General features: G+C 39.4%; 1 protein-coding gene across 2 annotated transcripts in view; it reads left to right on the forward strand.

Moving 5' to 3' along the window:
- The first annotated feature begins 1,073 nt into the window (after positions 1-1,073).
- Positions 1,074-15,543, forward strand: part of Efemp1 (EGF-like fibulin extracellular matrix protein 1) — a 56,143-nt gene continuing 41,673 nt past the window's right edge. Inside the window, exons 1-4 of one of the 2 annotated variants that reach the window (XM_078029155.1) lie at positions 1,074-1,232; positions 2,520-2,607; positions 6,774-6,822; positions 6,989-7,375. In XM_078029155.1, the coding sequence (XP_077885281.1) occupies positions 2,527-2,607; positions 6,774-6,822; positions 6,989-7,375 (517 nt within the window). In that variant the 5' untranslated portion in view covers positions 1,074-1,232; positions 2,520-2,526. Of the gene's footprint in view, positions 1,233-1,510; positions 1,735-2,519; positions 2,608-6,773; positions 6,823-6,988; positions 7,376-15,543 lie in introns of those variants that run through there. The other variant, XM_078029156.1, reaches the window with a different exon arrangement.

Raw genomic sequence — 15,543 nt, forward strand, 5'->3', positions numbered from 1 at the left:
CCCTGTATGTTCAGATAAGGTTCAAGGAAGGTCATGGAACTCCTCTGAGCTTGTCCAATAATGCAAAACTTTTCACCAAGCTGGCAAGGTCTGGGTACCCATGAGAAACTTTTCTCTCCTGCAGTCTCTACCACCTTCCCATTCTTGGTCACACCTGTTTTCTATTCTTAGGCAGAGTTTAGTTCTTAATCCCTCCTTGTTTGCAGGTAATCTCTGTATTTGATGGTTTGGTTCTTAATAGGCACAGCTGCCAAGGAAGCAAACTATTAATCTGATTTTAAAGTTGCAGCTTTCAGAGATAACTCCAATCTGTGTGATATGATTCAGTGAAAAGAAAAAAAAAAATCTCTGTCCAGATTCCTAAAATTCCACCATTAGGTGAAAGGGGGAAGATGCAAAATATCCAACTTTGAATAAGCAGCGTTGGGGACTCCAACAAGTGAACCAGCAGAAAAAAAAAAAACTGCAAAGGAGAAAGGAGAACCACTGGAAAGCAAGGGTTGAAAAACCAAAAGTAAACCTCTCCTCACAATTTGGTTGGGGTGAATTCCATGGCCCCCTTCCCAACACCTTGCACACAGTAGGCCACAAGTATTTGTTGAATGAATACAGGAATTCTCATTTTTGTTTATTTGAGGAATCACCTTTTCCCTCAAAAAAAAAAAAAAGCCAAGAAATAAAGAAAAGGAAGGAAGGAGATAAAGAAGAAGCGGGAGAGGAGGACCATTTCTGTGGATAGGATTAATGTACTCTCCTAGGATTCACCTACTAGGTAAAATTTTTTTAAAACAATTTTTGAAACTTTCAAGGAGAGACATTTGCCCCTCTTAGAACCCAAGAAATCTCCCTGTAGTCCCTGAGCATCACCAAGGCTGATTCAAAAGCAGGGCATCACTTCTCAAATGTACCCTGTGAGGCCTGGGGTCCGGATGAGTCGAGAAACTCAGGAACTGGAGGGGAGTGCAAGCTCTGGGCGGCTTAGACCCGCCCTGGGGGGCGCAGAACCCGCTGCGCGGCGCGCTGCCCCGCGGGCTTGCAGCGCTTGGCTGGGCGCTTGCGCCTCCCTCCGCTCTCTCCTCCGCCCCCCTTCGCCCTCCCCGTTTCCCTCCCTTTCTCCTCCTCCTCCTGCCGCCGCAGCCGCTGCCAGACTTCGCCAGTTCAGACCCACCGGGCTGCCCTCCCCTGCGCACTCCCCTCGCTGCCCCGGCCAGGAGCGCAGCACCGCAGCGCAGGTAGGAGCCCCCTATGGGGGATCGCACCAAGCACGCCCAGCACCCCCCGAGGCTGCGCGCCCGGGAGTAAGATGGGGTGACCTGCGAGGTGCAGAACGCCCGAGAACTGCCCCGGACTGTGCCAGGTCTCTCAGGCAGAAAGGGAGGTGGAGGTGTGCGGTCTAGGAATGCGATCTGTCAGCGCGTGCGAGTGCTGCTGACATCTGTTGGGATGGGCATGTGTGTGCGCGCCTACGACCAACCGGCAGGGTATTGCCTGTAAACGTAGTTTTGAAGATTTCAGGAGACCCATGTGAGAAGTTTAAGCTGCACTTGGATTCCACCCGAGCTAAAATAGAAGCTGGAGCGCTAAGCAGCTCTGACGGACAACCACCTCTTAGCTTATAGTTGAGAAAGGGGACCTAACGTCGCTGGAGGCACCAGGGCCCGCTGCCCCGAAGTTGGTACCCCCGGGGCTGCAGAGCGGTCCACGGTTCCGCCCCTAGGCAGCCGGATCCTGAAGGTAGCAGGTCAGGGACCTAGGGATTGATAAGATACAAGGGAATCAGACGCTTTGGGCTGCTCCTCTACAGAACCTGAGGTTTTTAAACAAAGCTATGCGCAGAAATGCACTTTGAGAGTGTGCACTGAAGGATGTGGGACGCTCTGAGGGATGTGGGAAGCTCCAGTATTTTACTAGAACTGGGAAGAGATTGCTTTCCGAATTTTGTTTTGATATTTTGTTAAGGGGGGGGGGAAAGTTTGAGGCCATGTAATTCATATTGATTCGCAGATATTTTTGCTGAGCTATGAAAGGAACTTCACTAGCTGGAGGTGAGCATATAGGGAAATCCTTAAAAGTTCAAGGGAATAGAGATTTACTGCCCTACTTCCCACCCCCACCCCCTCGGGAGAGAAGGGATTCACCGTCGCCTTTAAAATTAATTACTCTTGATTTTCCTCAATTCCCTTTTTTTCTGGAGCCTGCTGTGTAAGTGCAATATAAAATACACGCCGAATGTCCTCTGAATATGGATGAATGGAATAAAGAGAAATGCAATTCTGCAGCCGTTTTTCAGTCTTTGCTGCCTTGTTTGGTGGCTACCGGGAAGGTTGGGGGGGGGGGGAGGAGGAGAAATGAGAAAGCAGATGAGAAGTTGGGTGTTGTAGAGCCTTGGCCTCCCCACCCTCCCTGTCTTGCCTGTTACTTCACTGCTGAAGTCCCCCCCCCACTCCCCCGCGCGCGTCCCACACCCCCCACCCCGCAGCAGATACTAAACATGGATTTTGTCCTGTGTTTTCTTTGAGATTCACAATGTTGAAAGCCCTTTTTCTAACTATGCTGACTCTGGCGCTGGTCGAATCACAGGACACCGAAGAAACCATCACATACACGGTAAGGGGGAGATGGAATTTGAGATAAGAATGTTCAGTGGGATTCTATGACACAAGAAAGATTTTACCCACCCCTGCCAGTGAATGCTGGCTGTATTCTGTGACGGGTAATAAATTAAACACCACTTTAGTATGGTTCACATTTTAGATTTGTTGTAAATTGCCCAGAATCCTTTTAAAAGTTCATTTAGATCACCAATTGAGATAAAGACCCAAAAAAATGTAATGATTTGTATGAGAACAAAAGAAAGGAAACCCATGTAAAATTAAAATCAAAGTAAGCCACATGTTTCCAACACATTTAATAAATTAATGGATGTAAGAAATTAGGAAACTTGGATTCCTACATACATGCAAATGAGATCAATAAGTGCAGAATAACAGCAAGTCAAATAAGAATGTCAAGCATGATATAAGCACAACATCCCATTTGTGCATGTGACTTTTGTCATGGAAGCAGCCTTTATTAAATTTATAAAGGCTATATATTCACTTATAGTATAACTCACATAAGTACCCTACAGGATTCAGTATTGGCTAAAGCAGATTTAAAATGCAGTTTGTGCAACTCTGTTTTGCATTTTTTATTAGTATCTCTGATATTTCCAAATAGTGTTTGATTAACTAGTTAATGCATGAATATAACCAATATATAATGAAATGTTAAAAATATCATCTGACCACTCCTACTGCCAAAAATAGATGTGGTGAGAACAGAACAAGACAGGACTTACCTCACTTGTGGTGAGTTTGCATCTCTGTTTTGTGTTTTCTAGTTTTTTGTCTATTGTGAAGTGAATGACATTTGTCCTGGTTCAGAATATGAAAAACACATTTTTCTATTTGCTCCCAATTTTAAAAATTAAGTAATCATACTCAAAAGAATGCAAAAGAAAATTTTTTTAAGTTTAAAAGTGATTTTATGTCAATTATTGATAATAAACATTATCTCACTATTTTTTAAACCCCAGAATGTTAGTATTCATCTGGCAAATGTTTCTTTTTGTTGTTCAGATCAATTATAAATAAAAAAGTATAATATAAATATTTTGTTAACTTGATGTTAAATGCAGTTGCTTCCTCTGCTGAAGATAAATAAAGCAAGAGAAATTAATGCATGTGCTGTTTATCTTCAAATGAAAATGTTTTATTATTCTGGTTAAACTTACTACCTTCTCAGGGAACTAAAATTTTATTTGCTTTTCCCTTTTGTAATCACATAATAAAAGACTTTATTGACTTTACAATTGCTTACTTTATGCCCTTCTGTTTGCTAATAACCTAAATCTAACTTATTTTTAGTAGAGAAAGTTTCCTGTAGATTAAACACTGTAGTTTTAAGACTACTAACCAGGGTTCACTATTATTCTAATAGATTTTCCAGATATGATGCCCTTTTTGTGCTAAGATTAGGTCTCTTCTCTTTTGAATTGTGTATGCCTAATAATCCATAGTTAAAGGACATAAAGGACAAGAGGTACCTATTCTCAAGTACTCCACTATGGAGACTGTATCTCCTTTCATCATCACAGCAAATTAAGAGGTAAGTGGCATCATGCTCCTCCTGTTGATGGCGGAACTGAAGACCAGAAGGAGTGTCTACCTTGCACATGACTACACAGCCAGCAAGTGGTAAAACTAAATTCAGTCTAGGCTTGTTTAATAATAGGTCCAAAATATTCTAGAACTAAATAGCTACAACCAACTGCAAGTCTTCACTACTTACCATACAGATTATTCAAGTGAACTGCCATCTCTGCCTGGTTTGAAAGACACTTTTTGGAAGGTTGGGCTTATACAAGACAGCCTCATATTCCCCTTCCATATTGAAGGCTGGTTTTAGGCAGCTACTGACTCAACAAATATCTGCATAAGCATCTCTCATCACTATCCAAAGAATTTAAGTGGCCAGCAAGATGGCATACACCTGCAATTCCAGCATTTTGGAAGGCTGAGTTGGACCATTACAAGTTCCAAGCCAGCCTCAGCAATTTAGCAGGGCCCTCAGTAACTTAGCAAGATCCTGTCCCAAAATTAAAAAATAAAAAGGGCTGGGGATGTAGCTCAATGGTAAAGTACCTCTGGGTTCAATACCCAGTATCAAAAAAAATAATAATAATAATTTTAAAAACTTTATTTGTTTACTAAGAAAATTCAGCCTTCTATCTCAGGGAATTTACCCTAGGAAGGTATCGTTGAAAACTAAAAAAGTTTCTAAGTAAATGCAAATAATATTATTCAGATTATATAAATTGCTAAAGAAACAGAAAAGCAAAGAGTTGATTAATGTCAGTGCTGGCCAACATAGTAAAGAAGATAGAACTTTCGGCTGGTTCTTGAAGAAGTTATGACCTCAGATTGATCTAGAAAGGCTAAAGACGTACTTGAATCAGAGAGTGTGACATCACCATTTACTGGGGATGAAATGGCCAAGACAAAGCCAGGAGGGCAGATGGGCTGGAGCTGGGGGTGGAGAGAACCTGGAGATGGTAATAATGAGCTATGAGAGGTGTGCAGCCCACTGTGAGCTCTTAGAAATCAATAGAGCAAAATGATTATCATAGGGGCTACTGCAGAATGTCAGATCAAGAGCCTTGTTGCCTCAGGAGGCCAGGGAAGGTAGTAGGTAGAAATGTGGCTACTGTGGTTGATACAGAATCAGACTCAAGTAGGCAGAGCCCGAAGGAAAACAATTAGAGAAGTCAAAGCTCATGTTCATGGGTCTTGAGAAAGGTGGTGGTGGTACCTTGGAAGTGTTGGGGAAAATAGAAAAAAAAAATTAGTCTGGGAAATAACATAAGTTTAGTTATCATCCTGGTAAATTTCAGATGTCAGTTAAATAGTTTAAAGGGTATCTCTATTTGCCGTACATCCTTTGTTGAATGAGGAACTCTTGGTTCTGTTAAAAGGATCTCCTTCCTGAAGCATCTTCCTCACCATGTCTTTCTCAAGCAAACATCTGATCAAAGTGTCTCTGGAGCTTTAAAATTCTACAGGGGACTCTTAGCACCTACAGTAACTTTCCTTAAGATGTAGCCCATAGATGACCTATTTGGGAATCACCTGGGATATTTATTAGAAATTCAGATTCCAGGCCTCTGGCCCTGACCTATAGAATCTGATCCTTTGTTTGGGAGCACATCAGAATTCACATTTTAAAAAGCACCCTAGATAATTCATCCTAAGGCATAATAAAGCTTGAGATTCAAGGACCTTCTGGGTAGAATCTAGTTCCCTCCATCCCTACATTTGGCCCTGCCCACCTCTCTAACCTCACTCCTCCACCCAGAACTACTTGAAATCCTTTCCCTCTGACAGTTCTGTGCCTTGGCTCACAATGGTCTTCCTTCTTAAAATAGCCACATTTCCCTGGGAAAATCCTGCTCATTCCATAAAGCCCAATTCACTTGTCACCTCCCCTTTGAAGCCTTTTCTTCTGCCTTGTTCATACCCACCCCTCAGCCCAGGGCAGAGTGCCTCCGCCCTTCCACATACACCCTTGTGTCACACCACTGACATCTTGCTCCAACTTGTCCAACTACCTGTCTCCTCTTCTGGCCCATGAGCTGCTTGAGGATTGGGGCAAGGTCTTCATGATCTTTGCATCCACAGGGCCTAGGACAATCCCTACGTGCTTGATAGATGGCTTGTTCAGGGAGTGAACAAGAGAGAACCCATAAGAAGTAAAGTGAAGCGGAAGGCTGGGTGTGAGAAGCAGCTAATCATGGTGAGCAAAGCCAGGAGCTTGATTGCTCAGGATGATTTAGAGAGAAGGAAGGTGTCAGGGCTGGGGGAAGGAAGAACCTGGTGAATGTTTTGTCTTTTTTGGTAAAATTTACAATGTGGGAAAGGGGATGAATAATAGTGTAGTCAGAGAGACTGAAGAAGATTAATCTCAAGACAAAGAAAAGGATTCAAGAAAGATGGTGATGGACAACTGTACCAAACCCAAGAGTTCAGAAAGCGGCTGATTGAGAAGGGAACCCTGAAGCAAACCAATGCATAGACTTGTCTTTAAAATGAGGAAAGCTCCAGAATGTTAAGTTACCCATCTTGTATATCTAGGACCCCAGCCCAAGGATTGTTGCCCATGAGCATGATTTTGAGTGTCTTCTTAGGGAAACAACCAATTGTCTTCTGGCTCCATCTTTGATGTTTTCTTTGCAGCAATGCACTGATGGATATGAGTGGGACCCTGTAAGACAGCAGTGCAAAGGTGAGCTGGCCTCAAGGACTCCCCATCTGAGCACAACTTTCTGTCTCCACCTCTTGTGTTGCTCTTGCTGTCCTGTTTGTATTGTATCAAAAAGGCACGTGCATACAGTTACATGTTCCATTTTCCCGCTAAAAAGATTGCTGACTTATTTTATTCCTGACCACAGATATTGATGAATGTGACATTGTCCCTGACGCTTGCAAAGGTGGAATGAAATGTGTCAACCACTATGGAGGATACCTATGCCTTCCTAAAACAGCCCAGATTATTGTCAATAATGAACAACCTCAGCTAGAAACACCAGCAGCTGAAGCAGCCTCAGGCGCAGCCACCGGTGGTGTAGCTGCTAGTAGTATGGCAACCAGTGGAGTGGTGCCTGGGGGTGGTTTTGTGGCCAGTGCTGCTGCAGTCGCAGGCCCTGAAGTACAGACTGGCCGAAATAACTTTGTCATCCGGCGGAACCCAGCTGACCCTCAGCGCATTCCCTCCAACCCTTCCCATCGGATCCAGTGTGCAGCAGGCTACGAGCAAAGCGATCACAACGTGTGCCAAGGTGAGCATGACTTACTATGCTATCAAGAAGGTTTTCACCCAAGCATGACCCTGGTAAGAACAATAGCAGTAGCTCATGTTTACCAAGGGCTTCCAGTGAGACACTGTGCTGAGTGCTTTGTCTACCCTGGCATATTTAATCATTGCAATAATCCTAAAAGGTATTTGTCATCAGTGTTGCTATTGTTTTCCAAGTGAGGAAACTGTGGCTCAGAAAGTTCATCAGTGGTTCCCTCCCCTCCCATAGCTGTCCCTATTTATAGTCACTTAGGAACATTTAAAACTTTCTCAATGGCCAAACCACACCCTAGCACAATTAAATAACTGTTCCCAGAGGTAGATTCCAGGCATCAGTATTTTTTAAAAGCACCCCATGTGGATCAGCATGCAGCCAAGTTTGAGAGCTGGAGGTCACACAGGTGGAAGTGCAGATCTGGCTTTCAAACCCCCGGCAGGAGGGCACCAGAATCACAGTTGTCAGAAGTAGCAGTCAGGTGATTTGTCTGGAATTTGAAATAGTGCTCCATAAATGTCTCCCATTGGTTTCTCAAGCTTTATTGTCATTGAACTTATCAAAATACTGACGTATTTTCCTCATTCAGGAATAAAGAAACAGGGCTCCTGCCTCACTACCTTGGAGGGAGTCTCCACTGTTCACATTTACTTCTTTTAAAGCTCTCATTTGAGCACATTTTGCTTCAATCACTTGCACCATGGCACCGTCTGCCTGGGCTTTTCTGTTTATTTTCACAGAGAGTACACATCACTGTGTATTCTAGAAACAGCTGTAGACTCATGCTAGCACAGCGATAAGAATCTCAGGCTTTGAAGACATGTAGGGTATTAGCTAACTGGACTGTGCTAGGGATTTTGTTTCCCTTTTCCTTCTTAGCAAATCTTTTCAGAGCTGCCTGATAATGGAGATTGTGTTAATGAGATGGGGCTGTAGGACTCCTTTCACACTGCTAGGAGCTAACTATGTAGAACCCATGTTATGGGTCTCGTTGTCACCACCACATAAGTACATGGCACATGCACACTGGCCAGTGGAAAGGACCCAGGAGTTCTCATCTCCAACTTCTGAGTGAGGAAGAGAACACCTTCCTTCCTCCACGCAGTTGGGGTCATGGAGCTATTGCAATCAATGGAAGGTGAATCTCCTTGTGCCCTGAGATGCGGTCCTATTTACCAGTGCTTCATTTTATCTTCTGTATAAGAGACAATAGATTTTAAATGGCTTATAGGTAAGGAAATCTATCATGCTCTGACTTTTATTATTTCATATTTTGTGTGCAAATTTTAAGTTACCCCACATCGAGCTAACCCATGCAGGGATGGTGTCACTTTTCAGAGGGAGCATCATTTGAGCATCTGTTTCGTGTTACTGTCATGAGTCAGAATTCCAATATTGATGATGAATGTTTCAGCATCTGCTTGATATTTTGATATTTAATTTAAGGATTATGTCAAGGAGATAAACTGATGAGGTTATTTTTATATATGTATTTGGGTAAATATGGATTAAAATTACCTTGAGTTTATTTAAGATATACAAACTTTTAATTGTTATTTTAAAATATAATTAAATTGGAAGATTTGGTGGTAGGTTTCCTGGAATTTAAAAATTTCATTGGATTTTAATACTGACTTTTCTGTTTTGAGTTATTTTTAGTCTTTCAGATATTAGAAATTTAAAAGTACTTGGGAGATTAAAAAAAAAGAAAAGAAAATGAATGGGTTATTGCCCAAAGTGGTTTATAGTCCATCATTGACACTATGGTTGAATTTAAGAACACTGCCTAAAACTGCATGAAAGAATTCTAGAATGAAATATTCAAGACTTACAATACCCATTGGTCACAGTAGAAATTATACTTTGAATAATGAAAATGAAATTCCATTTAATTTTTCTTGATTATATTTAGACTACCTTCCAAAATTACTTTTAACATATTAAGACATTTCTAATTCTGCTTTTTTGGGATTTTTCTTTTAGTTATAAACTGAAACTATTAATTACCTTCTTGTAGAATATTTAAATACAGATGTGTTGATTGTGTGCAAACAGGGTATTTCCAACCAAAACAGTTCTACATAATTGAGCCGATTTCTAAAATTTCAGATTGGGATCTGTACCATTGAAAGTAGGGTTAAAAGTTTTTTGGATGACTTAAGGCTCAAGTTGGATTTCTTCCCACCTTACAATTTTACAAAGTGCCCATAAATGTGGATTTACTTAATTGTTGATAAAGGGGGGTTATTTCATATGATAACAACAGGATAATCTGTCTAGGGAATCTGACTAACATAAGTCGAGTCACACTTGTGCCCATTTATTATTGAGCTAATCAAACATGCAGTCCAGGTTCTTCTAATTGCCTGCAGATGTATGACATTCTCATTCCAGGCCAGCAGCACAAAATAACGTTTTATAACCAATGTGAAAGTGTGGGGACCTCTGCTTAAAACAATAATGTGCTCCAAGGACCTATATTCCTGACATCATCATGCAGTTTGAGGAGCCTTCTGTTTTAATAAAGATCTCCACTCCCTTTTAAATGTTGCATACTTCTGCCCAGTAAGCCAAACACATTTACCATGGTCGGCTGGATAAGAATAGTGAATGCCTACTTATGAGTCATATTTGTACAAAAAAAATATTTCTTTTTTCCACATATATTTTTCAACAGGTACAGTTTATCATTACATAACCTAAAACTAAGAACTTTTTTTTTTTAATGTAAGGGTTGAGATCTGTACTGTGTCTCAATCTTATAATCAACTTTGCCTTTGAATGCTGTATACCAATCACAGAGAGTTCCTACTAATTTAAATAATATTAGATTTTTTAATGTACATCGTTTTATAAATATGTCTTTTAACCAGCTGTCTGTGTCAACAGTTTAGTGAAAACATGTTTTTATTCCTTTTCATGTATTTTTTCAAATTTCTCAGTTTTTTACAAAAAAAGGAAAGGCTTGAAATATAACATAATATCCAAAGAGTCAGACTCAACTGTTTTTTTTTTTTTTTCCAATTTTAGCCAAATGAAGGTAGGGAGAGTTTCACAAAACTAGTGTTATCATTGGCAGCTATAGAATTACATGACAATCACTTCGGTGTTACATACTTGGAGTCATGCATGGACAAAGTTTTAATAATTAGTTGTTTCCATGAGATATCACCTACCTCAAAGACAGCAGATATTTATCTATGCCAAAAGGAAGAGGTATGAATAGGGGATTTATTATAACCCATTGATGGCTTATGCTTGATTTTCTACATTGTTTTTACAAAGTCTCTATGTAATCCTTCTCAAAAGAAGGAGTGACAAATCACTAGCTCAAGTCAAGAAAAGATTTTTTTAAATCACATATAAGTTTCTAAGAGCCCATTTTTGTAGGGGAAAAAATCATTTGGGAACTGGCAAAAAAAGAAAAAGCATCAAGTGCCTAATTTGCTTAATTAACTTTCAAAAAATTAAAAGTAGGGCATTTTGCATAGCTAGTAATTAAGCCATCACCAGCTCAGTCAAGATTTACAGATATGATTACTAACATGCTAAAGAAACTGTGCCATCAAGAAATGAACTCAGTACAGATGCCTAATGAAGCTGATTATAGAGCCAAATCCAGAGAACACTTCCTGGCTTATATTATATAAGGTGTCACTGAGAGATGTGAAAACATACCTGAGGGGTTCTAACTGTCTCCATCTGCCAGGACTGACCTGGTTTGAAAACTGCAAGTTTCATGGTTCTGGAAACACCTCAAACCAAGGCAAATAGGATGGTTCATCACCCCAGCATGCGCACCCCTAGAACCAAACCCCATGCAGCTCATAGCCAAGACAGAAAGTCCTAACATTAGAGTCATTAGTTCACTTAAGGCATTGTGTCTCCAGTGAGACTATTTTTTTTAATTTGTTTTAAACTTTTCAAAGCCAAAACCAAACTTCATGGATTTTGCATTACTTAGAGCCTTCCTGTGCAGTTATTGGGATCCCACTTGCCAGTTTGCCAACAAGCAGGTCTCCACATTGTTTTAGACTTTGCACAGATGGAATACCTAGACATCAGCACCTACAGACTTAGATATATGTCATACCATAACCAGCTCATCTTTTCACAATTACACATGGCCAAATTAAGGACCAAGCTTTGATTATAAATTTTTCAGTTTGCTAAAGATTTAATTTTTTTAACTCTCAGCTGTATTTTCAATGATTTTATTTTATTTTTATCATTATTACCTGTGTCGCAGGAGCAAGTAAAACATTTTTTAAAGCATGTGTAGGCTTTTTTTTTTTTTTGGCTCTTTATAGAAGTCTAAAGAAACATCAAATTATGCTCAGTTTAAAAAGAAAAAAAGCAAAAAACCTTCATTCTTGGTTACCATCCATTATGTTCTGCACATTTCTTTATAAATAGAAGGATAGCTAAAATACTGTTTTGAAAAGGAAATAAATTCAAGTTATTATCTATAAATCTACTTTAAAAAAGAGAAACTTGAACTAACATGTATAGCCTCCCAGAGAGGAGGGACACCTTTCTTTGACTTCTTTTATTTTGAATTTAAGTAGTCTCATATCCAAAAGAAGATTTACAAATTATAGTGTAATCAAGTGGCTCATCATACCTGGCATTGTCATTACCAAACAGCTTTTAAACACTGCCCTTCTGTTGATCTTACTAATGTTATTAGAGTCTCTGGTTTGTTTTGTAAGGAAATGCCTAAATTTTGTTGCATATAATTACACAGCCCAATGAATAGCTTTGATCTAAGAAAATAGACATTTTGTAGAAAGAAGGCTATAATTTTATAGAGTAAATTATGATATTAACCAAAAAAATACTTCAAGCAGAAAGTAAAATGGGCATTTAACCAGCTTATAGTTCTTCATTGTTTTTAGTTGTTAACTACCTTTGAGTACCTGAAAATTCTCTAAAGCTATGTAAATGGATAGGAGTTGAGTTTTGAGGGAAAACTTCATTACTTTTTAAGCTGAGGGAATGTAATAGAAGTGATTGATTTACTCCTGAAAAATCTAGCATTGTTTTATGATTTACTTTTCAAAATATTGTAGACATTGACTTCTAATCAATTTGAGATATTTTTAATGTGCATGTGAGAATATACATATCTGATTCACACACAATCAGAAAATGTCCTTAAAATTCCTTCATAAGCACTGAATGACAAGCTGGGCAGAGTGCACTCACCTGTAATCCCAGCAACTCCGGAGGCCGAGGCAGGAAGATCGCAAGTTCAATAACTTAGCATCTTAGCAACACCCTGCCTCAAAATCAAAAGGGCTGGGGATGTAGCTCAGTAGTTAAGAACCCTGGGTTCAATTCCCAATACAAAAAAAAAAAAAAATGAATGCCAACCATTTGAGCTAGAAGAAGAAATTAGTATAATCTCTTTTCTGTAATAAAAGATTGTACCATTAAACACCCAACTCAGCAGTTTCCAAAGTATGGTTGCCACACCAGAAGCATGAACTCATCTGGCAACTTATTAGAAATACAGATTCCTGGATCCCATACCAGACCTACTGAATCAGAAACTCTGGGATGGGATCCAGTGATCTACATTTTAACAGTGATTCTGATGCCTGCTCAAGTCAGAATCAATACCCTAACTTAATCTTAACTTCAGGAAGCTACATCCAATTGTATAAATCAGAAGACAGGGTCAGAATACTTGACATGGGGTGGTGAAGAAAAAGCATAAAAAAACCAAATTGTTGTTCTGTGGGGTAGAATAATATATTATTTTCCTTATCTCACTTTTCTTACTGTTGTCACCAGTACATTGACTCCTGAAAATGGGTGGTCATGAGTCCTGGTTAAGACTGTATCCCTGAAGCAAGGACTCAATATGTACAATCTCAAGGAAAAGGCACATCTGAAAAAAACAGGAGAGACTTGCAGCTCTCTATACATAACCTACAAAGATGAAATAATATAAATATCCTTGAATTGCCAGTAGGTGAAAAGTTGTACTCTGGCTATGGTAATGATCAATGCTAAATGTTAGCTCTATCTCCCATCAGGAACCCCCCGCCCCCACTTAAGCTCGTGGTACAAACTTGTGATATGAAGCAATGCTGTTTGGAGGTTTAGTTCATATAAAGCTACAAAAAGGAGAGATGTTGACTCTGAATTTAGTTTTAATGCATCTTTCAGTCACCAAAGTGATATGGGATCTTTTTAGAAGAAGGTGCTTAGTTGACCATCTTATTACATTTAGACTCTGTTACTCATCAGATATTTGAAAGGTATTCACATTAGTGTCTTCTGTACAATTTAAACTTTATCAAAGATTTACTTCCCATCAAAGATAAGAAGATTCTTGTTAAGACTGGTTAACACTTAATCTGTGGAATGAATTTCTCTCTCCACATAGAATCACAAAGAAACAGATTAGAGTAGAATTGCAAGCCTGGGTAACTTCAGGAATGTGCACTGGTACTGGCTCATTATTTCTTTCTCCAGCAGAAAGTCTCAAGCTATATTCTCTGAAATCAACAAGTTGCCCTTTTGTAAGGATTGCCTTTGCACTTGTTGAATTCCTGGCACAATTTTATTCTTTGAAACCAGAGAGTAAACAAAATTTGTCCCAAATGTGTTTGATTTTGCACGAATGTACAAATAAGTAATTCACGCCACATCTGAAATTCATTAGTATGCTGCTTTTTCCAGGAGGTAACCACAAATTGCACACTCAAAAAGTAAAACTGATCAAGAAAACTGACTTCAAATGCTGGCAAGAAGAAAACACTGTCACTGTAAGAATTTAGACACAATTGCAGGTTTGTGGTTTACACCTAAATTACTTGCAAACATTTGATTAAAAAATGACATGAAAGGAAGGCTGAGTGCCAAGATATTGGCAGCAGCATGGATAGTTTACAGTTGTCGATTTCATATGACCATGGATAAATGGATGAAAAAGAACACAAAAGCATTTGGTTAGTGTTCAACAAAGTCAATCAAGTCTGAGAATCACTTTCTATTGTGGTTTGATAGACAGTCTCAAGTAAAAGGAAAAAAAATTGTCATGGTCCTTAGGGGACTTGGCATAATCAACAAACAAGTTATCCAATAGCCAGTAAAACAAACAACAGAGCACTAAAGTAACACACAGACATCAATGAATTACCAAAAGTAGAAGTAAAGCTAGTTTGTAACACAGGTAGTCTCACAAATTTTTATTGAAATATATAGTTGGACAGAAAAAGAAAACGTGTCCCTAGAAATATAATCAAGGACTAAAGTCTATTTCCTTCCTGGAATGGAGAAGAGAATAATAAGTTGATAGGACTGATGTAGAAATTAAGATTCTTACATCAGAGGAAATAGCCATCCCATAGCCAGGCAGAGAGGCCGGGTATCTGTGTTCCTTCTGTCCCAGAACAGTCTCCCCAAAGAAGTCCCAAGGCACTGTGCTTCTGATAGGAATGCTAGCAAGGTAATTTAGGGACACAGACCAAATCAGAGTGTAATAATGCTGCAGGGTCCACATCTATGACTGGTTCCACCCTCTGTAAATCCCCCCAACAAAATAGTAGTGACTTCATCTAGCCTTGGCTTAAACATCTTCCAGAACCATGTTCTGCATCTTTGTATCAACATATCCTTCCTCAGAAAGCTCATGGTGAATAATGAGAATATACAGCTTGGAGAAATGTTAAGATGTGTTAAGTTTGAAGGTAATCATAAGGGTGGAATTCTTTTTTGTCTTTTAAGTTTTACTTTTAATTGGCAAACAACTGAATACAGTTATGGGGCACAGTGTGATTTTTGATAGATGCATATGTTATGGAATGATTAAATCGAGCTAATTAAAACATCCTTTACCATACTTATCTTTTTTTCGTGCTGTGAACAGTAAAAATCTACTGTCTTAGTAATTTTGAAATAACATTAAATTATGATCAACTATAGTTGCTGGCATGTACAATAGATCTCAAAAACTTATTCAACCATCTAACTGAAACTGTACCCTGTGGCTAACATCTTCCACCACCCCCAGCCCCAGCCTCTAGTAACCATATGGTTCTTTCTGAATCTAAGAATATGACTTTTTTTTTTTTTTAGATTCTACATGTACATGAGATTAGGCATTATTTGTGTAAGGCTGGAAGATATTGATGTGAGCTCTC

Source organism: Ictidomys tridecemlineatus, chromosome 12 (assembly GCF_052094955.1).
Source record: "Ictidomys tridecemlineatus isolate mIctTri1 chromosome 12, mIctTri1.hap1, whole genome shotgun sequence".
Lineage (NCBI taxonomy): Eukaryota > Metazoa > Chordata > Mammalia > Rodentia > Sciuridae > Ictidomys > Ictidomys tridecemlineatus.